Source organism: Crocodylus porosus, unplaced genomic scaffold, assembly GCF_001723895.1.
Source record: "Crocodylus porosus isolate Cpor-Errol unplaced genomic scaffold, CroPor_comp1, whole genome shotgun sequence".
Classification (NCBI taxonomy): Eukaryota; Metazoa; Chordata; order Crocodylia; family Crocodylidae; genus Crocodylus; species Crocodylus porosus.
In genome coordinates, this window is record NW_017728932.1 from 14,921,437 (window position 1) to 14,945,129 (window position 23,693).

Here is a 23,693-nt window from a genome sequence, read left to right on the forward strand (position 1 = left end):
GGATTTGGTGAGCCGTAGGCTGCCCCAGCTAGTTGCCTACAACCAAGGCAGAGCACTTCATTTGCAAACAATCGTTCCTGTGTTTAACACACAAGTGCCCCTGCATCTGCTCGGGGGTGCTGACCTGGTGCCATTCATTTTGGTGTCCCAGCACTCTCCCAGACTCCCAGTCCCTGCTGCATCTGCTCCGAGCAGCCCATGGCTGGGTTGGAGATGAATGTGTCCCTGAGCTGCCCGGTGACACTCGATTCAGGCCTCTTGCGCCGTTCCAGAGGCACTGCAAGGGATGCTCCTTTGTGCATTTCCAGGATCCCGCAGAAAAGCTGAGCAGCAGGCAACACTGTCTGCAGCAACTCCCTGAGGTTCACAAAGCCATTCACATCGCTGGCTCCCTCCGCCCACGATCACCTGCCTGCCCTTCACACCGTCTACTGGGAGAGCTGTACCGCAGCCATGCCTCACCCCGCCGGCCAAGTCAGGCAGTATCGAGTGGGGAAACAAAGGCAGACAGATCAACTTACCTCCCCAAGGTTGCCTGCCCAACGCTCGCGTGGTCTTACCCCTGGAGGCTGCAGCTCTGGCAGGAGGAAGGCGCCACCTTGGCGAGGGTCCATGCCCTGTGCTGTGACGTGGCCTAGCGCGGGCGTGGCACGAAGCATTGTGGCCAACGCCAAGGTGCCCGAGCTGAGGCAGGACTCGCATGCTCACCCCTGCGCAGCGCAAGGCGGGGAGAAGCAGGAGCCCCCCTTTTGTGGGGGCTTCAGTGGGGCACCCAGGACACTGAGGCAGCCCAAAGCACTGGTCCCGGGGAGCCCCGATGGCTGGGTGGGGGGTCGGGAGTGCAAACCCTGGCAGCTGCCACAGCATGGGGACCACTGCGGCGACTGGAGGGGGGAAGCCAAGGCTGGATTCCCCCAAAATCTGGGCACGCTCTTGAGGGGAGGCAGCTCCATCCCATTCTGTGGGGCAGCCCCGGTGCCGCCTCCCTGGGGGTTAATCCAGCCTGGGCACCCAGATCCTGCCTATGTGACACTGGGAGGACGCATCCCATGGTGCCTGGCACTGAGCCACTCTGGTTCACACCAGGGGCATGGGAGAGCTCGTCTGTCCTGGGCCCACACAGGGGGGATTGTGGGAAGGCTCTGGAGGACTGGAGCCATCACGTGAGGGGACTTGAAAGCAGTGCCCAAGAGTGATGCCGTTGAGGCCTGGTTTCAGCATGGGCAAGCTCTGGGGAGGGCGCTCCGTGTGTGGACAACAGAGGTTTAGAGCCCTGCAGCTGCGATGCAATCCAGCCCCTGCTCCACACGCGGTGGCAGGGGACGGTGGATTTCCCAGCCCCTGGCATGATTTGCTCGGTGTTTCACTGCCTTGCTTCACATGGGGCTTTGTCCTCTTTGGGAGCCTCGCTCGATGTGGCAGGGCCGGCTCTGCGGAGTCACAGCAAGGCAATGACCGTTCCCTAAGCACCAGCTTTGAAACTGAGGGGAGTGAAACGAGGCTGGATCTTTTCACGGGCACCTCCCTTGCCCCATACCTCCTATACGGATGAAGCGAGCAATTGGTGAGAGAGAGGAGGCGGCATGGAGAGGGCAAGCGACTTTCCCAGGGTTACCAGCAGGGTAGTGGCTGAGCCGAGTTAAAAGGCTATGACTTTACAGGCCGGACATTCCTCATCAGTCCTAGGTCCTGGCTTCCTCTCGGAGCGTGCGGCCAGAGGCTCGCGCGCAGCGTGGGGGGTACACCTAAGGCTTTCCTTCACCCACTGTGACTGACGGCCTGGTAACCTGAACCGAACACAGACCAGCTGCCTGCACTCTGGAAGCCCGGTCACTCCTCCACCTGGTACACACGTGCATATCCATGGGACAGAGGCACTTGCCCACCTGCCCTTTTGATCCAGTAATTACTTGCCTTGACAACAGGCAAAGGAAACACAGATAAAGCAAACAGAGTTTTTCAGCCTTCTGAATAGCCCAGCAGCAGCTGCTCGTGTACACTGACTTCCGTGGTTTGTAGCAACAAGCCTAATTATAGAGCCAAGGCCGAGAGATGGAGGATCCAACACACGTCCAGTGCTGGTTTCCAAGCTGCTGCTCATATCCAAAGCCGCCTGCCTCAGGCTCATCAGAGATCCCGCTTTCAGCAAGGCGTAGCTGCCCTACGCTGCACGGCTAGTGGTGGCAGTGCGCGCCATTTGCACTGACTTCACTTCCCCTGGGATCTACTCCCAGGATTTGTACCGGCGGCCGTGTCCCACCCAGGAAATGGGCAGCATGGCCAGAACCAGGACACCAGCTCTGGGGGTGTTGTGGGGCAGATGACAAGCTGTATGGCCCTCCCTGAGGGATGGTCCGGTTTGCCCAGACCGAAGGATGACTGCTGCACGCACGTGGTTTGTGGCTGCCGCTCAGAGCGTGCACAGGGCCTGAACTGGGCCAGCAGTCCTGGGTATGCCCGCTGCCTGCACTGCACAATACAGTGCCATGGAGATGCACCCGGGCTGATATAGCCAGGTTAGCCCTGCTGAGGAAAATCACAGCAACACAGCTACAGGAAAGCAGCTATTCTGCATCTGGCACCCAGCTAGACCTCCACCCTCCCACACCATGCTGTAGACACCCTTGGCACAGCTAGTGCTTCACTCATTTCCTTTCTACTGGAAAAGCAGTTAACAAGACTGCTTTTCCAGTACAAAGCAATTCCTCTTTACCTGTTTGAGCTTACAGTGAGCTTTCAGGGGCAGCCTGCATTGTGAATTCAGGGCATTCAGCACTTGGCAGGATTAGACCCTCCTTGCATAGAGGGTGACTTGCTCTCAGCCTGAAATCCAACAGTTAATGGCAGGCCTGTATCCATTTGGTTGATGTGTCCAGGTAGCAACAGCCCAGCACGCCACATCCTAGTACCCCCGTTATTTTCAGAGCTGGGGGTGGAGCACAAGGGCGACCTCAGCACTCTCCGAACACCCCAGAGCAGTGATTCTCAACCAGGGTGCCATGGCACCCTGGGGCACTCTGAGATCTTTTCAAGGGTGCTGCACAATGTTAGCACTGCTAGGTACATAGACACAATTCACCAGATAAACAGAGATTTCACATAGGAATCCATAGTGTTAAAAACAGTCTGAGCTGCTGCTGTTTCTCCGAGTCCTTTGCAACACAAGAATTGCTCTATTATTTTTCTGCAGTCAAAAAAACAAGTGGAAACTAAGAGCTGGCATTGTCTGAGTATATCAAGGGGTGCCTCATGTCTAAAAGTGTTGAGAATCGCTGGCCTAGACTAACATACTGCTCAGACACTGATCCGACAGGGTTTCAAATGGGTTTCAGAACTGAGCTCAGCAAGAATCGGATAGATATTAGAGCGCTCACCCAGGGCCACAGAAGCCAATTTGGCATTTAAGTTAACAGCATTAAATCAGCTGCGAGCTGGCAGGTTGTGGTATCACCCAGAGGGAGGGATGACTCATAAAGGGACCCGCGCATGTGTTTGAAGCCAGCAAGCTCCCTCCTTCACAGGGTTTGCTCAATGTTTTAATATTTAAAATCCTCCCTCCCAGTGAACCGTTTTCTCCCTCAAAATTACAGCCCAGTTCTTTCAGCCAGCAGGGCTGATCTTAGCTTGCTTCCTGCCGCGGTTACTTCTGCGTGTGACCCTGGGAGGCCTCTCTCCTTTTCAGCTCTCATGGCCCCCTTTCTCGGAGGAGAAATTCTCCTTCTTGTGCTACTCTGATAATTCACTCTCCCGGCGTGGGCCTGACCCCCTGCCGTCTGCCAATCTGGGCACAGCCACGCAGCTGTGTTGAGAGAAGTCTCCCCCACAGGAGCACTCCTGGGAGCTGGGTTGCCTGGCAAATGGGGCTGGTGAACATCCAGGCTGGCCAATGGAAAAGGTGGAAGTTATAGCTTCAAGGGATTGCACTTACGGCTGGGCAGAAATGGGGATGAACTGCAAGGGGCAGGCATGACCCCAGCTCGCCCGGTTGAGGGCATCTAGACTTAGATCCATCTCTGCTTTAGGTGGACACTGGGTATTGTCCCTTCTGCCCGCTCCCATCACCTCCTGCCTTTCCCAGCCTCCCTGCCACAGCCCTCCCCTTGCTATGGAGAGATCACCTGAGGCCTGGTCCCTTCTCTGGCCATTGCCAAACCATCCCAGCTCACATCGTGCTCCCTGCGAATGCCTGAGGGCACCCCTGACCCAGCTGCATCAGCCAGACGTCTTGTTCTTCTCTGACTGGTCCTTGGTCTCTGATGAAGCAGGGCGGTGGCTGGCTGGGCCTGCGAGCGAGAAGTAGAAGATCTGATCCCCCTCCCCTTTCATTTTGAAGGGCATCACCATCCTGCCTTTTCTGACTTCTCCTCAACCTAATTGAGAACAAAGCAAAGGCTGGAGAGGAGATGAGACCCAGCACAGGGGAGTCTTCTGTCACTACGGATACAGCCTGAAGCCTGGGTACCCAGCAAGGTTTCTTTGCCTAAATACCAGGCAAATGCAAAGCTACAAGCAGGCAAGTGGAAGGGCAGGTTCTCTGTAGATGGAAGGGGGAAAAAAAACAACACGGGAATTTTGTAGGGAGCACTCCTGAGAGCATCATGCCCATGGCAGTGCCAGGCTTCCTGGAGATGCTCAGCAAAGAGACAGGGACAGAAGCCAGCAAGAGCCAGGTCCATTCCCAGCTCTGCCACAGATTTACTGTGTCACCTTTGGCAAATCCCATTGCCCCTCACTCTCCCCCAAGTGGTACAGCAGGGTCAATATGGTCAAACAGGTCCACGCTCATTGTTATCTTGCCTGGCAATTGTTCTACATAGTCCCCTAGGGGCTTGGACCCCATCACACAAAACCATCAAGGGAGGGTCCCCGTCCCCCAAGGGCTGCCAGTTTAAAAGGTGACAGTGCAGGTGATAAATACAACATAATAATGACCTCTGACTATCTTTAAACTAAAAAAAAAAAAAATTACCAGTCAACCAAACGTCTCCTTGCCTTGATGCCGACTGGTACAATCAGTTCCTTTTGGCAGGTCTTCACTGGTACACGATCTTGGGAGGAAAAATAGAGAAGCAGGTCCATGGTTTTAATATTTGAAAACTTTATTTTCTCAAATGAGCACCAACACATATTGTAAATATGACAAACAATACGCCTCCCTCTAATACTGAAGAACTATGTACAATGTACAAATACATGAAAAAGTGAAAACAAATTATTTGAAAAAACAAACAAACAATTGCATTTCTCACCAAAGCAAATGACCTGAAAGAATATGCCAAAAAATAAAATTAAAATAAGATCAGAGAAATGAAAGTATACACAGTTTGTAAACACGAGAGCATCAACAGACAGGCTGGTATCGGAAATATCGTCTCTTCATTTTGTCAGTGGGGAAAGCATTCCCATTTCCTCACGAGAAACAGCACAAAGGAGTCCGTAACAATGAGAATAGCTTATTTGTGATTGTACCTTACCCAGCGCCATACTGCTTAAACACGCTGATTTTGTTTCAGAATTAAATGCTCTGTTCAAACGCTTTCCTGCTTGCTCTCTGCAAGCAGAAGTCTTCAAAATCAACGCGGAACATTATTGTCTCCGAGCTTTCCCACAGCCAGCGGGAGGAGCTTGGAGCGGAGCTCTGCTTCTTGCAGATCTGTTCACCCAACAGGGGGTTTGCACATAACCTGTTCATCCAAGAACCACCTCATACAGAACCATGATGCTTCTTCCGAAATGAGGAAGTGCAATGAAATGCATGATTAATACACTCACATATCATTAGAAAAACGCATACAGAGAAAGTTCGTATTTGATCATCACAAGAACGACAAGTTTCATTTGCAGATTTTTTTTTTGTTTTTCTTTTTAAAACCTGTGCACCAAAGAGAGGAAAGGAAAGAGCGTGCGACAGCTACTCAGCACTGCAAACAGCTCCTCACGCAGCAAGCACAGTCCAGCGGTTTGTGCTGTTGGTCCACTTTGAGATCAACAAAAAGACCCAATGAAATACAGACAAATAAAGGGGGAGAAAGACAGAAAAGAAGACGGAAAATTAACTTGACCGCCAGAGATGTAAACGTTTACTGTAATCAGCACATAGAAGCCTGGTTTCAAAGGAAACATTGAACCAGGATCCCCATCCAGAAAGATTTGTTTTGTAGTTTCAAAATTTTGATTAGTTCAGTTTTTCCATCCCCCACCCGCTGCTCCCCCAAGCAACTGGAAACAAGGGATTCGGAGGTTGCCGCACAGATCCACATCCCCAGTTTACATCTTTGTTACTTATGTCGTTCTGGCCAATACTGGTGCAAGAGAACAGAGCAGGCCCACATGCTGCCATGAGATCTACTCGGGCAATCGCATCTGCCCAGACAGAGCCCCACTGACTTCCGCAGGGCTCCGTGTGGGACCTAGGGTCTTCTCTTGTACGTTGAATTGCAGGACCGAGGTGGGAGGCATGCAGTCAGGGAGAAGCTGAGGCATGTGAGTCACTTCAAACATGCGAGTGCTCTCACCTGTCTAAGGTTACACACCTACTTCAGAGCCTCCCTGGACAGGGGCCTCTGCTTGCAGCCTGGCAATGGCCTGTACAGGAGGGAAATTCTGTAGAACGGAACCAGAAATGATTCCTCTCCCCTACCATGCCCAGATGGAAAGTGTATTGACTTCCGAAAACAGCACGTAATTAGGATGGTTGTTTCCCTTTCAACAGATTTTCCAACAAAGAGAGAGGAAACGGTATAATTTATCAACAAAACAAAGCAGTGCTCTCCGGGAGGGGCTCCGAGAAAACAGCACCAAATATATTATTTTTTTTAAAAAATTAAATATTATTTACAAAAGTAGATTTCACAAGATAACGCTCGCTATGTTCAGTATATATTATCATCTCAACAGCTAGTGCAGGGGGCGGGATTTCACACATGATAAACCACCAGGGCCAAATATTGAAAATCACATGTCTTTGGGGGGGCAAGGGGAGATGTGAGCTGGAGGGTGTAAGGACCCACGGGCCAGAGCCACAGGAAATGGAGCAGAACGTGCAGCTGTTCCCACCTTCTCTGAAGATGCTGACCCTCTGGACTACCCTTCCCAGCATGCAGTGCTCCATCCTCATCTAGACATTTCATTGCCTCAGTGGGCCCAACCCTTCCCACCCTTTGATGGAAGTAACTGGCTACAGTTAGTTGACACGACCAATGGGATGCAGGTGGGGGGTTCTTTGGTTATGCTCTGACTATATTCGTCTGCAAATCATCAGTTTAGAATGCACTGATTCCCATATCCTCTAGCCTCTAGATCTGGTCACTCTGTTGTGGTCATCAACTCCTAATACTGTCCCATATCTTAATACAGCAGGTTACAGATGAGTTAGCAGTGGACTTAACATCATAAGAAGCACTTTAGGTTTAATGGACACATGGTGGAGTACACACGTTAAATGAGCCTGGCAGGCCAGGATTACTCGTTGCCTCACACAGCGTATAAACACTGATCTGCAGCTAGGAGCGTGTGTGCACGCATAGGTGTGTAGGCTAACACACATTTTTCATAACAGGATTTGAGGCCAGGTTCTCAACTGTTGTAAACTGGGGTAGCTCCGCAGAAGGGAAAGCAGAGAATCGACACCGTCTGGCCATGTCCAAACTTACAGTGGTCGCCATTAAAAATACAACGCCCGTAAACGGTGAAAGAAGCACTGTGCAGTCTTATCCATCACAGTTGTGTTTTGCACATGGGGAATGGCTTCTGCAGCTAAAGCCATGCTGCTGACTGCCCTGACCTTTAAAGCGTGCTGCAGTATTCTACATGATGGCTGCAAAATACTACAGCTTACAATGGGAAGTGGCAGCATTGAGGCTAGTATTGGAGAGCGCTGGGGTAATCTTTTTATAGGCATAGTTGGCTTTTTATTGGAGATCACTGTGCTGCCAACCTACAGTTGCAAACGTAGGAATGCTCCGCTCTCACCTTCGCACAAGCTGCTTTGGGCAGTCCCTTACTTTGCCCATTCCAATCAAATCTAACAACTGTATTTTCAGAGAAGAGGTTTTCAAACCAGGTAAATGACTCCCTGCTGGCCAAAAACAGTAATATATCCCAGCTCAATAATCAGGGGAAAGGAAAATACAGAGGAGGCCAATGCCAGAGGCACCAGACTGATAGAGAAAAAAGTTCTCGACCTTAATACCTCTCCCCCTCCCTTTGTGACAGTGGGGAATGAGGATTAAGGAAGCAGAGTCTGGCAGGAATGAGCTGAGGTGGTCTTGTTATGCAGCTGCATCAGGCAGGGTGAAGGCAGAAGCCACCCTAGCATGACCAAGGAAGGCATTAAGCCCATGACTTCCTGCAGCTGCAGTCAGTCTGCCTTATATTCCCTGCTCCAAGTCAGACCCACACACTGTCAGTGAGACGTGGCATGTGCACAAGCGCTCTTCCCATGGCCCTATCAGGCTGGGGCTTGATCACAAGTACCTGACATGAAAGCCCAGTCCTGTTTCTAACCAGCTCTTCTGCATCCAGCTCTAAATATGCCTGTGAAGTTCCCCCTAACTCTGTCCACTTGGAACAGCTAGGAAGAAAAGATGCCATTAGGTGACAATCACCAGAGGAGCTGCGAACACCTGCACGTTACTCTTCCTGACTAGATTAAAAAGGATTTTCCCCCAATGGATGAACCTACTTGAAAGAATTCCACAAACAAAAAAGAAATTTGCTTCGAGAGATAAAAACTAATTCAGCTAAACAGTCGTGAGTGATGCACCAGATCCTGGCTGGACTTTTGTGAAGAAAGCTTCACAATGTCATTTATGTGCAACACATCTCTTCCACACATACAATCCCTCTCCCTCACCAACAACATTGAGATAGTTCATTAAAATTAATAATCAAAACTTAAAAGAGCAGGACTTGTCTCTTGCCATTAGACATCCAACCCTCTTTTCCCCCGACAACTCCACGGCACGAATCCTATGGGGATGTCGAGTGTCCTTGCTTCCAAGGTATCACATCTTTTTAAAAACACTGGGGGCACGGGGACTTGGGGGATACATCAGGGCTTGAAATATCCACCTGTGCAAAATATTAGCAACTGCCGGAGCCATCTGCTGTCGCCTCGCATCTCCGATGGGTCACAGAGGGGAACTGATGGCTGGGGTCAAAACGTTTTGAGCAAAATCCTGTTTGCACATTTTTGTATTGCGTGTTAGGACAACTGGATCCTAAGCTGTAACACTGCTCTAAGGGCACGCGGTAAGGCCAGGATAATTAAGGTGCACCTTATAGTTCCAAGTTTGTCTACAACCCCCCATGCTTTCCTGTCACTTGCCCAACATGCACCTTGGTTCTCGCCTCTCTGTCATGCCTCCGAAGCCTAGCGCCAGCCTCTCCTACATTACACTGTTTTGCTCCTCCTCTCAGCTGCCCACAGGCAGGGGTGCTGAGGTCGCCCCAGCTCTGCTCTGCCAGGGTGATCTACCCCTTAGCTGTGGAAGTGGAGGAGGAGGATGAGCGCGTGGGGAGTCAGCTGAGCTGTCAGCCCCCACCCCGACAAGTCAACAAAAGGCGACCGTGCGGTCAGTACGAAACAACCCACCAACAGATGGTACTAGACAGCGGATTCAGGACTTGGCTGGTGGAGAGGGTTTGGTTACCACTTGTGCTCAGCCAGCTTCATCTAAGGCTCTGCCTTTGCAGCGGCAGGCTTGAGATTCAGAGAGAACGCAGCTATGAGGTATTTTTCTGTCCGTTCAGACAAGGAGATCATTTCAAGCCTTAAAGGACTTAAAGGAAAAGCAGAGCTTCGTTTCTGATTACTTCCCCTTCTGCCCTCCCGCCCCCACCCTAGCTCTCCCCTCCTGCCCAAGACTCAGGTCTCCTTCCCACGCCGAGACCTTCCGATAAAATGCCGCCAAAGAAGCCAGCTTCAGTTCGCGCTTAGACATTCGTCAACATGGAATGCTGTCGGGCATTTGGTGCATTCTCTTAGCCAACGCCAGAACAGAGAGAGAAGCAGCCAGGGTCAACTCACAAACAGATACAAAGCAAAGAGACAGAGAGACAGAAATTTAGAGGCCAGTCACCAATAAGGATGGAGAAGGGTGTGAAGATGCTCCCAGATTGCAGAGCCTCTAAATGCATGGAACCAAGCGTTCAGTCACTCTCTCACTCTTGGATATAATGTTCGGTTGGATGGCATTCTCTCACACGCCGGGTTAGCCGGGCTCCTCCTGTTCAATCCCAGCCATTATCCTTGATCATGTGAGCTAGTTCAATGATGTATTTGCCTTCTTTATACTTCTGGCTGCTCTCAAAAGCGTGTTCCTGAAGAAAACAGAGAGAAGGTGGGGTCAGAAAGAGACCTGAGGGGTACAGAAAAGAAAGGGCAGTCGAGCGGCGAGGCCAGGAGGTTGGGAGTCCTGGGTTTGAGCCTCAGCTCTCAGGAGGCGAGAGTGTCTGGAGGTCAGCGCAGAAGGACATGAATCCAAGTCTGTGCCCAGGTTTTTGGGCATCTAAGATTCTGGCCCTCAGTAAACCCCTAGCTCGTCTGGACTTCTGTTCTCTTTCAGCCTCCTGTGAAGCCAGGGGGTTGCACTCTATTTCAACTGTGTGTAGCCTGTCATAACAAGAGACTGCTATGGGGCTGGGGTACCACTTGTACCCCTCTCTTGTAAGAGGAAGAAAGTGGCTATGCTGCTTGCTGTGAGCAAACAACTCTCAACACTCAGGCTCGGATTTGGGCCCCATAGGAGCAGTCCTGTTGTCGTCCCACCTGCAAAGAGTTCTGAAAGTAAGAAAATCCTTGGGTATCGCAAAGACTGCCCTGCAAAATGGTCTCCAAGGCTGGTCTGTGTGTGTGCGTAGCCTCGTGGGACACTTACAGAGCTCACACTTAGCAAATCACTCCCTGCCCCAGTGGACATAGCTCCCTGCGTGGAACAGCTGGGGCTTCCTGCCACGCTTAAAAGAAACTCTACCTTATTTCCTGGTGAGTCCCCGGGACAAGCAAGATGGAGCAATATCTTTGCCCCTATGGGAATGTTAAGGGATTTCCACCAAGACCAGGGCCCTTTGGCAAGGCACCGCATGTACCTAGAGAAAGAAACAGTCTCTGCCATGGAATGCTTGCAAATTATGTGCACTAGCCAGATACAGATGGCCAAGGAAGTGACTGACCCCAGGTCCCACAGCAGGTGAGTGGCAAAGCCAGGACACGTACTGGGGGTGGGTTTCAGACTTGCATGTCACTGCCCTGTGCCTAGACTGTGCTGATTCCTCACACATGTGCCTTAACGAAGGAACAGGGACATGCATGTCCAGGACACTCACGTATTTCCAGCCCAGCGTGGTTTTGCAGTTTTCACAGTAAATGTCTGCAACCGCATGTAATCCTGTTAGCAGCACCCGCTCCTCTGCTGGGCCGCAACCCACGTTAACTCTGGGAGAGAAGGGAAGAAAAAGAGGCGGCTCCATTAATACGCTGCTTTCACTATTGGATGCTGCAATATCATTAATGGCCATTTTGTTGCAGGGCTAGGAAAATACAGAAAGGTGTTTCTAGCACTAAACACAACTGCCATCCCCAAGCAGCTCTCCTCTCACTGGGGGTTTTCTCCCTTTACACTGAACATTTTTACCCCAAAGCTGAGGACTAGAAAAATTCCAAGGCTTCCCCGGAAGACAAAATTGTCTGATGCTTCAGAAGAAAGTTTCCCATTTTAAACTGCCATGTGAAATGATGCAGTTTTTATTTTGATGCTCTCAAGTGGCAAAACAAAAATGTAGCCTCGATGCCCTTTTGCTCTGGGAAGCTCCATAGAAAATAGTAACTTTAACATCGTTACTTTTTTTGCAAAGGGAACAAATTGGTCAAAAAAAAAAATGCTGGCCAGCACTAAAATATGTTAATACCTCATTCTGAACTACTACTTTATATTTACAGACTTTGGCGTTTGGTGCTTACCGCATCCCCGGAGCAGTGAGTGATGTTAAAGTGAGCTGTTTTTTCCCCTCGGTGCCATGAAAAACAAACCACCTTAGCCCAGCCTTGTAGCTGAATCATAAGGTTATACAGTAGGGCTGGAAGGCACCATATGAGGTTATCTGGTTGAGCCCTCAGCCCAAGATAGGATCATCCTTGATATCATGAATATTAAATCACGTGTGAATCAGTGCTGTTTCTTTTCAACCATTCTGCAGCGCTGATGCAAGCTCACAGAGTCTGAGCTCTGCCTTCCCATTGCAAAGAAAGAAGGCAAATCCTTCTGCTGCTTTTATCTATGGGGTTTGAGCTTTTGGGTTTTTTGTCAAAAGTCTACCCCCCAAAGATGCAGCAATGACAGTTCTGAAGTTGCACTCACACTGAGTTGAAGAGGTAGGCTCGCCCTTGGCTTCCTTGAAAGGACTGAAAGGCAAGAAAACAAAAATTAGTCATTGATAGAAAGCTGCCCTGCATGGGAACATTCCCCACAACCTCCATAATGACCTCGAAGGAGAGACAGCAAGTTCTGAGAACTGCACATCATCAGTGTACCCTGGGAGGGAAGGCACCGAGTGACACATCAGGAGAAGATGAGAACAGATCAATGAAGGTCTGCCCTGGATGTGGAAAGCACCTGGTCTGTCTCAAGTTCTAACGGTACATATTTTAGAGGGAGCACTGGCAGCCCGCTGAGAACCGTACCTGTCTCCTACCGCCTAATCTGATCACCACCCACAGCCCTGCAAGCCCCCACAGTGCTCTCCAGCACTGAAGTCCCATGTTTTTTTTTCTGTATTTCACCCAAAGCAAATGCTGGTGGCTTCACCTTCCTGGTTTGAGAGAATGTCATCTTCCTGTTTTTCATGCTCTAGTTGAGTCCCATTTCTCATGGGCCCTCCACAAACTCAGCCCCCCATCAGAGCTCTTTCAGATTGCACTTCTATAGACAAAACCTAGTGTTTAGGCCTGAGATGCCCCATGGTATCACTTCCATTTTCCAGGTGCTGCTGTGGCCTTTGTGACCAGCCAACTGCACCACTGAAGGAAGTGCTGAAATCTACATTATTTCTATTATCGTGATTGCAGTAATGCCCACAGGCTTTGGTCAGAGATCAGGCCCTCGTGGTGCTAGGTGCTGCGCATGCACACAGACAAAGACAATCTCTACTCCAGACAAGCTGTGCCGAATGTCCCCCAGACAGCATGGACAAGGTCATATCTGAGTCAGCCAGACTCCACGTGTGACTCCACGCTGTAGCCTTCGCACCCAGGGAATTTCTGGCTGGCTGTCTCCATCTCATGGAGCGGCCCTGTGGAAGAGCGTTTCTGCCTCTGAGCTGATGCTCCTAACCCCTGAGCTCAAGCAGCTTGAGCCTTCAGAGCTAGAGGGATCAAACACCCACCCTACTCCCAGAGCAGGGAGCCCTGCCTGGGATTGCAGCACACTGCGCTGCATGCAAAGACAGCGTCATCAGAAAAAGTCAATCTGACCCAAGATGTGTTCCTGGCCTGTCCCAGTTTAGCTGCAGGTGTTGGGAGCGAGTAGGTCTTTAAGAGGCTTATTTAGAGAGAGCCCTGACATGCCACAGCCTGCACGTGAGACAGAAAAGAGCAATTCACTGAGTAACAGATGAGATTACAACTCCCCAAGGACTGGGCTTGAACCCCCCTCTTCAAGAGTACAAGTGCAGTCCTCCCCCAGACCACTCTGTATGTGGTACCATGTGGTAGCTAGAGTCAAAGCAAAGGTCCGTGCCCACAGACATGCTGCGAGAGGCTGAGGACCACTGGCTGAAGAAGCGTGCATTGGGCTAAAACATTGCCCAGGGACACACAGGCACCATGCTGCGTCCAGGACCATGACTGCTTGCCAGATCTGCTCAGGCGGAGCTGCCTGCTGAGATGATTCAGATGCTCCTGGAGGATATGCTGCTCCCAGGACGAGCTCAAAGACTGTGATGAGGAAGGAAAAACAGCTCTGGGCTCTCAGAAGATGCCCAGGGCACACCTTGCTCTGGTGAAAGTAAGGGATCCTGCATGCTGAGAAAGGCCTCTTTTCCCAGGAATAAGGTGCACGACTCAAATGTGAATGAAACAGGGCTTATAAGAGCAGCTGCTTTCAAACTCTCTGCAGTGCTGAAGTCCTGTGCTGCTGTGATCCTCAGCCATATGGTACTGCCCAGCCCCACCGTATCTCATCCGACAGGGCTACAGCATGTCTGCTACCTTGCTCTCCACACTACTGGGAAGCAAACAGAAGTTGGATTTTAGAAGCTTGCTACCAACACCCGCTCCCCCACTGCAGGATTATTCTGGGTAACATTACTATTACCTGCTTCTTAACCCCACATTACAGGCCTAAGTGGTTATTTGCCAAGTTGCAGATGGGGTCCTCAGGTGGGGAAGTGCAGGCGGGCTCCACAAAGCAGAACGGGAACAGCTGAATCTCACTTGCCTTCCACTCCCTCCCAAAAGAGCTTTCCATAAACATCAAAGCAACAGCATTTGCCAGCAGCAGCAGCAGCAGCCCTGGGAGCCGAGACTGCGCTGGGACCAAAATAGGAGTTTCCGTTACTGCTGGAGACTGGGCAGTCTTCCATGAGCAACATAAGCAACCACTAGGTGTTGGGTTGACAGATCCCTAAGCACCATCCTGCCAATCCCAAAGAGCCGTGGTGCTCATCTGGAGAGACCCCTCCTCCCACCACGGGCTAGGGCTCTGTCCCATTGGCCACTGCAGTCTATAAGGTCGTCACCAGCTTGAAGAGATCACCAGAGCATGACCAACTTCACCAGCGATCACCCAGGATTTTCCTGCTTCATGTCCAGCCACAGGCCACAGTTCTCACCCCAGCACACTCCCTGTGTGGTCAGTCCACAGACACCAGCACCCATCTCCAGCCATTGCCTACGGATGCGGCAGTCACCGATGGATGCTACCTTCACAAACAGCTTGCTGCCGCGACACAATCGCATCCCCTTGAAGGAAACCCAGCTGGAGCTTTCTGACACCCCACTGCCTGGTACTGAGGCTGCTGCTGTTTCAAGAATGCTCCCTCTGGCTCTACCACAAAGACACAAGGGAGGCGATAACCACAGGTAGCTCATATTTGGGGCTGGGAAGGTATTTTCCATTTAGAAATCAAGCAACAAAGATGACAGGGTCGGGAGGCTCCTGTCCCAGTTCTTGCTGTGATCATGATGAAGACCGGAGAAAACGATCCCACGTAGGGCAGATGTGTCCTATATGGCCACCCAAGGCAGCTCTGCAAACACGTTTGCTTTGAGTCAGGATGCGACAGCCCGGCTCTGGGCTGGTTTCCCTGCTGCATGCCGTCTCAAGGCGGGTTTTGTGCAACAGAAACCCGGCCTTCTTGCTCTGCAGAATAACAGCTTCTGGCGCACACCCTACAGCCCAAAGAAATGGAAAGGATGGTTTGTTTCCCACTGAAAAGCCAAGCACATTTATTTTCTGCCTGTTGCCAACTCTGAGTCTGGTTGGAAACCTGGCCCACTTGTGCTGGCGAGCACAACTCCCCCACACCCTGACTTCTGAGCAGGGAGGGACAGATGAAAACCATACACAAGATCTTTCTCTGGACAATCAAAGGCAAAGTTCCCTCGTGCCAAAACACCATCCTTCCCTCCACCTCTCTCTCATTAGGAAGGGCTAAATGCTGCTGTCTTGTCTATTACAGATGGGCTTCACCTGCAAAATTCACCTCTGGGCCCAGCTTCCAAATGCTCCCAAGGCAGGGGGTGCTGGGATCTGGGCAGCTTGTTCAGTGCTGATGGAATTTTCCAACGCCCCAAATCTCTGCCCCATTTGCAGTGGGTGCTTTGTTTGGCTCCTTGTCTGCTTTTGAGGAAAGAGGCACTACTCTGGAGGAGCTCGGAAGGGCTCTTCCCCTTCTTTCCATTGTGTCCCGTTCCTTCTCCATCACGAGTACTGCTTGTGCTTTCTGGTTCACGACTGTCAGCAGTCACTGGAGTCTGGACAGAAGAAACTGCATGTGGCCCCCGCATCCACCCATGCACAGCGCCCCCCGCACACCCCTTCTTCTTGGCTTCGGAGCCAGGATTCCCAATCACTCCCTGCCTGGCTCAGCAGTCCCACACACTCAACGCAGGGCAGGATTAACCTTGCAGTCTTTGTGCTGGCCGCAGACAATAGGGGAACACATTAACACTGCTCGCTGGAATCATCAGGAAAACCAAGGACCAGTTGCCAGGACTCCACATGGCCAAGCACTGTACCTCCATCTCTGCAGGGCACAACGGGAAAGAAAACGTGCCCCTTGGTCTGGCCAACAGCCTCCCCCACCACCCAGGCAGGCAGAGGGGAGATGGGAGGAGAGCAACGGGGCGACAGGACCCTGCCAGCTGGAGTCCCAACAGCTATTATTAGTTTGCACTGCACAAGCGAGATGAGCTGTGGGGCAGGGGAGGCAAGGCTCTGAGGACGTCAGCATGTCTCCTCTGGGAAGGCAGTCACGGCTACTTGGCCACTGAAAAGGGGGCTGGTTCCTCTGTGCCTGTGATCTCCCTGTTGTGGCAAAACAAGCAAGAAAAAAAGGACGGGGGGGGGGGAGGTTAGAGAGACCTGGATATTCACAGGTAAGAACTTCCTCCAGGTCAGAGACCCATATAACCCCCTCCAACCTTGCTCATACTCCTTCCGCCTTTCAGTGACTCGGGCCATGCGTGCACAGGGATTTGGTAGCTCTGGCTCCTGACTCTGCACTTGCCCTCCTAAGGAACAGAAATCCTGTTCTCATGCTTGTGTCCGGCAAGGAGGCGTAAGCATGATCTAGACTTAAAGCTGATCTGAGGGGGTCACATGCAGGCTCTCGCAGACAAGGGTACATTATAAAGTGATCAGCGATCTGAGCCCTGCTGCTTCCTTACAAACCAGTGAAATCCCATTACTGCCCCCTTTGCTCCCCCAAGACCATGCCTGTCCTCATGGCATACGTGTCCATCAGATCTATGGCAGCACTGTATACCCTGGTTACTAGAAGCCCCTGGAAAATGAGCCAATACCACTAGTTTCTTGTGTGACCTAGGGCAGGTCATGACCTCATTGTCTCAACTCCACCTCTGTAAAGTGCCTGGGTGTACTGTCAGATCTCTAGGGTTAGGATGGTTTCTTACCAGACATATCTACAGGGAAACAGAGGCAGGGAAAGATGACTTGCCCAGGCCATCCAGTGGGCTAGGGGAGAATCAGGTGGAGCAGCTACATCCCCACTGCTTCCCAAAGACACCACCTCCATTTGGACACTGCACCCATCACTGCAGCCTCCCCCTGCCAGCTAAACTTATTTAGACTAGCACCTGGCACTGTGGCAATGCTTTCTTTCAGCCAGGGACTTTTGCAGACAGAGCCCTGTGATCCAACCTGTCTCAATCAGGTGCTGTTCTTGGTAGTCCCCAAACTACCACCCGCTTGTCCCTGAACTTTGGGGTTTTAGGAAAGCAGTGGATGCATTAGTAAAATCCACGAAGGCTGTCCTCACTGTGGCTTGAGGGTGTGCAGGCCCACAACAGATAGCTCACTTTGGTGTCATAGTTTCATAGTTTCTAGGGTCAGAAGGGACCTGAGCAGATCATCTAGTCCAACCCCCTGCCATGGCAGGAAAGAGTACTGGGGTCAAACGACCCCAGCAAGATGTTCATCTACCAATGTCCAATGCTACCATTTGATTTCCAGGCCTAGCGTTATATAACAGGCTGGAAGCAGAATCTGTTTACCGTCTGCACCCCAGATCTTGGCATGCGCACAAAAAGCATTTCAGGGTGATTTTATTTTCCGCTTCCACATGCCCTTAATGTCTTTCCCAGCTGATGGCTACTTAACACAGAACACCAACCGGCTCCCCTCTCTCTGCAGCAAGCCTGACTGAAGCCAGTAATTGGAAATGCACCGGCTCTTCTCTTAGCTGCACGGAAGATGGGTCTAAAAGCAAGTTCCACCGCAGAAGCTTTCCCGCTGCTTTCCACGGTACCCTATTAACACTGGCAGCAACAGGTGTTTGCAGCTGGCTAACTGTCTTTGATGAGCCCTGCAGAGGAACTCAATTACCATAGAAATGCCTAGCAGAGCTCAGATAGGGAAGGTCAGCGCAGCTGCAGGATTTGTGCTGCTTGGAGCTGAGAGAAGGATTCAGGCCTGTCTTTAATCGGAGCCCTCATACAAACTCCCTAGTGGCCTTCATCCGTCACTTATTCCAAGGGAGGCGAGGTGTTTCCATCGCAATATTGGCACCTCCTGCACCAGCAGTCTGCAGACATGGGCTTTACAAGCACCTTTAGACATCTGATTGTCAGTGAGCAAACACTGGTACTGGCTCAGATCTGGGGCTACAGCAGATAAAGGGCGAGAGTGCGTGAAGTCTTCAGTCAGTTCAGCCCGGAGCTGCCGTGCTGGATGAGCCTATAGCAGAGTGCAGGCTAGCTCCTGTTGGATGGAGTTCTTTGTGCCCCTTTCCCTTGTAGCCTCGCAAAGATGCACGCCAAGCGCAACGGTCCCTCGTCCCGAAACAGTCACATCGCCACCTCCCACTCTCTACGTCAAAGCACAACCATTAGCCGCTTTGTGCACACAACCGTGCCCTTTCCAAACTGGATTCCTGCACTGCAGAAACCAGCAGAGCCAACGAGCCGATCAGCAGCACAACCGAGCACCGGCTTGTTTGTGTCATAAATACAAAATCAGTGCGCAGCAAAGGATGCTCCATCAGCAATGCAGTCCTATTTATCAGAAGGATTAGTTCCCTTTCCTACCCTCTCCTCTCTCTTCTCCACCAGCCCCAGGCCTTCTCTGCAGCTAATCCATAAACAATCAACCTCGCACAGACAGCTCGCCCTTATGGGCAGCTTGCAAGCCCCACTGATTGAGAAGACTAAAATGATCCGAGAGCAAGAGATGCTCTTGCACCCTGTTTATAGCCACCAGAATGCTTAGCAACAGTACTAGGTGCAGGATCGTTTTGGGAGGAGATTACTTGGGAGTTGGGAATGGGAACTCAGATGGCAGGAAGGATGCGAGTGCTTTGCTAGCACCCATGTGTTGTGAGCCTTGGGACTGGGGGCTGTGGCACTAAGTGGGTCTCCCTGGTCTGTGCAGACTGCTCTCAACCTTTCCTGGGGAAGCACAACTTGCAGGAACTCATCCCTCTACTGCATCTGGCTGAAGAACCTCTGGGCCCCATTCATTCTTAACCACCCGACGGGCAGGGAACGGTCACGTTAAACGTTATGCCGACCCTTCTGCCTGTGCTGCACATGGGATGCTCAGGGGACCTGGCTAGGGTGCTGTTCCGCCCCACAGGGGTGACATGTCGGAACCTATCTATAACTATGCCCCTGACTATTAACCGTCTCACCCCAGGTCTCCAGTGCTACTTGAGTCTGCTGGAAGCGTGGAATTACGACCAAGTGCATTTCCAGTGGGATTCAATGACTTCAGCTTGGCCTGGAGTTCCAGCTGGGTATGCTATTCTCCTCACTTCCTGCCCCAGGCTGCCGTGCAACACCTCTGGACACAGCCTGCTGGCTCTTAGTGTCTCACCCCAGCAACAGATGCATTTCAGGGATGGATTATGTAATCCCTGCATGGTACCCATGTCTCAGGCTGGGAAGCACTGCTTTGTTACCAGCTGTAACAAAAGGCACTGTGTGTTAGAAAACTATGGCTGTTGCAGCCAAGACCCTTTAAAGCCCTCGGCTCCATCTACCCCTTGTGGGCAGTGGGTATGCTTTAGGAGAACAGCTGGGGAAAATCATCCTGCTGATAAGCACCTTTTGTGCTAACAGGAACAATCTCAGCACTTTCCCTGCACAGGATAGGTGGGGAGCGGCAGAGGCCAGCAACAGCACAAAAGGTCTGGCCACATGTGCATGGAGCTGCCAGGCTATTAGTGGCACTCGTTCCACACCGAGGGAGCCAATTCCTGCTGTGTCAGACAAAGGCAGGTCTCCTGTGACATCTGTCAGGAGACTAAGAAAAAAAAAATAAGTCTGCTTCCCGCAAGTGTAGCTAAGCTGATTTCTCAGCCAGGTGAGCTGGACAGGAACAGCAGAGACAATCAAGGGCCACCTCAGCCCTTATACCAGCCCTCACTGAAGGAGACTCCCACTTGTCAGCAGTACGGGGTCTATGCCACACTCAGGCAGACCTGCATTGCTTCCACCAGAGGAATCATTTCTCATAAGTGGGATCTGAATTCCTCTTCTCATTCTACCACAAGGAAAAACACAACCAGAAACCTCCAAATCTCCTAACTTAAAGATTGAAGTCCTTTGGGAAATCCTGTCTCAGACCCTATTAGGACTGCACTGGTCTCTATCCAGCAGCTTTTCAGTCATGTTACTGCCAAACCCAAATGGTCAAAAGTCCTGTGTCCAACCTACCGGGTATCTGGAGAATGTTTCTAAAAATACTAAGATGGAGGGGAGGGGGCGATATATAAAACCCCAATTCTTTCTTGTTTTTAATTTGCCTTCTGAGGTTTGAAGGTTTGTGTTGGTCTCTGGAATCAGGACAGCTTCGTGGCTTCCTTAAAAAACAAACCAAAGGAAGTTGAAATTCTCTTCTCTTCACCTGAGCCAAGGCTCAAAGACAAACCATTGTTACAAGGTGCATGATAAAAATCACAAGAGCTGGCAGCAATGGCTGGATGTCTGACCACTTTCAGGAGTATGAGGGAGGGGAAAGGAGTTGCATTACTTGTGAGAAAATGCCTTAACAACACACTGTCCCCAGCAACATCTCCATGCCAAAAGTGTTGCCAAGAGAGACAAGAAACAAACGGAGCTGTGCAGGTGCTGATAAGATGGGTGGCGAATTGTGAAATGCTGCCCTGTCCAGCTTGCTGGGCAGGCTCTCACACCCACTGTGGCTGGGGGTGTTTGGCTCTTGGGCAGACAGGCTGTATAAATGACTGGAGGGCCAGCACACAGGAGAAATTTTCCCATCACCAAATCAGTTCCTATGTCTGGCATTCGCATCAGGGGACACAGGACTCCCGAAGGCTCGTTCGTAGCCAAAGAAACAGGGTGAAGAGCAAACCTCAGTAACTGGGGAGACAGCAAAGTGCTAATGACCATTTAGTGCGCAGCTCCGACTCGCCCCATCCTCCAAGCAAGCAGGGAGTCACCCAGCAGGCTCACGCTCAGCTCGAGCGCAGTACTGCCCACTCATGATTTTATCAAGAGTCTCACCCAGTTCAGGCTGGTTACAAAAGCTGCAGGCTACCAGGGGTGCGTGACTGCTGTACAATCTCAGCTTCTATCTATTATTTAAGAAAAGTACATTTCTGGCCCCGAGGCTGGTGCAGGGATAACGCAAATACGCAAAGACCAGAAGGCAAAGGCAAAAGGCCCCATATTTACTATTGCATAGACTTGGTGACTTTGGTGCCTGGGTTTGTGGGCTTTGAGTGCCTTGAGGTGGCAGTGCTATGCCCCCTCCCCCTTGCTCCCCGAGGGAAAGGAGAGGCTCTCAGCACCCTGGGAACACCAGTGGCACAGAAAGCAGGACAGCTGTGAGCCCAGTATCCTTCAAAACAATGCTGCATACATAGACAGGAAGGAGAAGGCAGCGGCTCTGAGCTCCGTCTCGATGCTCTACGCAGGCAGCTGAGAGTCCAGCTCCCCACGCAAAGCCATAACTCCAGCGTTGTGGGTGGGATGGGAATTTGGCCCAGGGCAGCCCCAGCCAGCTCAGGGGATTCAAGGCCATTCTTGCACGGCCCATTCTTTTTATGCTGACGGAAGTACGCCCCAAGTGCGCGCGGTGCACTCTGTGAGGACAGCTGTGTACTGACCAGCCTCAGTAAAGCACCTCCTGCATCAAGCCATGCCGTGGACTTCAGTCACTTGCCCAGTACCTGGGGACTAGGGCACCCCAGTCCCCGGGAAGCTGATGGAGCTGCAAGCAGTCAAGAGTTTCTAGCCATCGGCGCCCAAGGCAGGGACTGCAGCACCAGACGGCTCAAAGGGCACTTTGAAAAGGCACTTTATTAGTAGCAGCACTATTATTTACTTATGGGGAAGGATCTGGACAAACCCAACCCCCCAGAAGGCTCAGCTGCTTCTTCCCTGCCACAGAGAGGAATGAAAAATGCCTTTTCTTTTGGCGTGGCTGCAAGCATGGCAGCAGCTGCTGCTCTGTTTCCATTGCGAGTGTCACCGTTTCCCTGTGGGTTGGCACTGGCTCTCACTGTGCAACTATCAAAGGCTGGGGAGTGGGGGCAGGGCCCATTTCCCATGCTACTGACTGCTTCACTATAGATCAGAGGCAAACAGAGGACCAAACTGGCATGGATAATGGAAAGTCCTAATGCAGTTATTTAATTAGGGCCATAATAATGCCTGCCTGCACAGTATCAGTGCAGCACCAAATTTTGTGAGTACAACCAGGAAGTTAACAAGAAACACAATGTCATACTCACAATGATGGCAAGGATCAGCTCTTCAGCAAACCCTGGAGCTGTTCCATGGGTGGCAAGAAGGGAAGATGCCCCTCTGCCAGGAAATGGGATGGACATGGAGCCAGGACAGCAACCTCCTCAGGCAGGGAAGAGGAGCAACAGAACAGCTCCCCTTGTTCAACCTATTGGGATGTCTCTGCTTTTATACCCCCTCCTATTGAAAAGCAAGGGGTTAGGAGTGCTCCCACTAAAGCCTTACTGCGATGCTCTGACTTGAGGATCAAGGGCGTCCCACACAGGAGTCTGGCCTTCCGGTCCTGGCAGCCAGCTTCTCTCCAGCTGTTTCTAACCAGCACTGTTCGTATCAGGCAGAGCTCCCTGGAAAGCCGAAATGACAGCTCTCAGGGATGACAGGACCTCTGCCTTAGCCCCCTCTGTAACTGTGGGCAGTGGGGATGGAGACACAAGCACACAGCATACTTGGAGAGAAGGGAACAGCAGGGAGTGGCCCTTTGCATCTGTGCTCAGCTCCTGCCAGTTTTTGCTCACCTGCCAGAGGAGTTTTGCAAGACCGATCCTCCGCTGGAGCAGCAGCAGCTGAGGCACCTTGCAGGGCTCACAGCAGCTAAAGTCACTCCCCACCCACCATCAGCAACATGCAGGGTACTGCAAGCCAGGCTGCTCAGAGACCTGCCCACTGCAGGCCAGAGAGGAATGGATCAGCAAAGCCAAAGCACTTCCTTGTCTTGGTGGCAGGTCATGGTACCCAGATCAGGATCAGGAATGAGACGAGGTGGGAAAAACAGCGCCATAATCCATTTCCTGCATCATGGTGATTGGCGGCTCAGTGTTAGGGCAGCGAGACACCCCCCACCCTGGGGCACAGACTTAGGTATAAACAAAAGTTGCCATGAATAATTGCTAAAACACTGCTTTTGGCAAGCCCTCCCCATCTCATGCCAGCACGCATCTCTTCATGGCACAGAAAGCAGCAAGTGCCCCACCCACCCACTTTCTGATGTGCGTGGCTCCATGCCCCACTCGCTCAGGGTCTGCAGCAGATGCAGCAAAAACACAGGGATGATTCACCGCCCTTCGGCCCTGGCAGCTCCCTGGAAAATAAATGGGAGCAATATTTTATTTATGCCCAAACCATTAATTCTCAGGCAGAGAAAGCGGCAGATCATGGGAGAGTTATTTCCGTAAAGAAAACGGCAGGTCAGAAAAAAAGTCCGCCCCCACCCCCCTCCCACCCCTAAATCCTGGTCATTTTAAAT

At 51.4% G+C, this 23,693-nt stretch overlaps 1 protein-coding gene across 1 annotated transcript in view; it reads right to left on the minus strand.

The window, feature by feature from the left end:
* Positions 1-5,077: 5,077 nt before the first annotated feature.
* YPEL2 (yippee like 2) overlaps positions 5,078-23,693 on the minus strand; it is a 37,317-nt gene continuing 18,701 nt past the window's right edge. Inside the window, exons 3-5 of the mRNA XM_019545698.1 lie at positions 12,360-12,403; positions 11,329-11,437; positions 5,078-10,323 (exon numbers count right to left, since the gene is read on the minus strand). Of these exons, the coding sequence (XP_019401243.1) occupies positions 10,234-10,323; positions 11,329-11,437; positions 12,360-12,403 (243 nt within the window). The 3' untranslated portion in view covers positions 5,078-10,233. The remainder of the gene's footprint in view (positions 10,324-11,328; positions 11,438-12,359; positions 12,404-23,693) is intronic.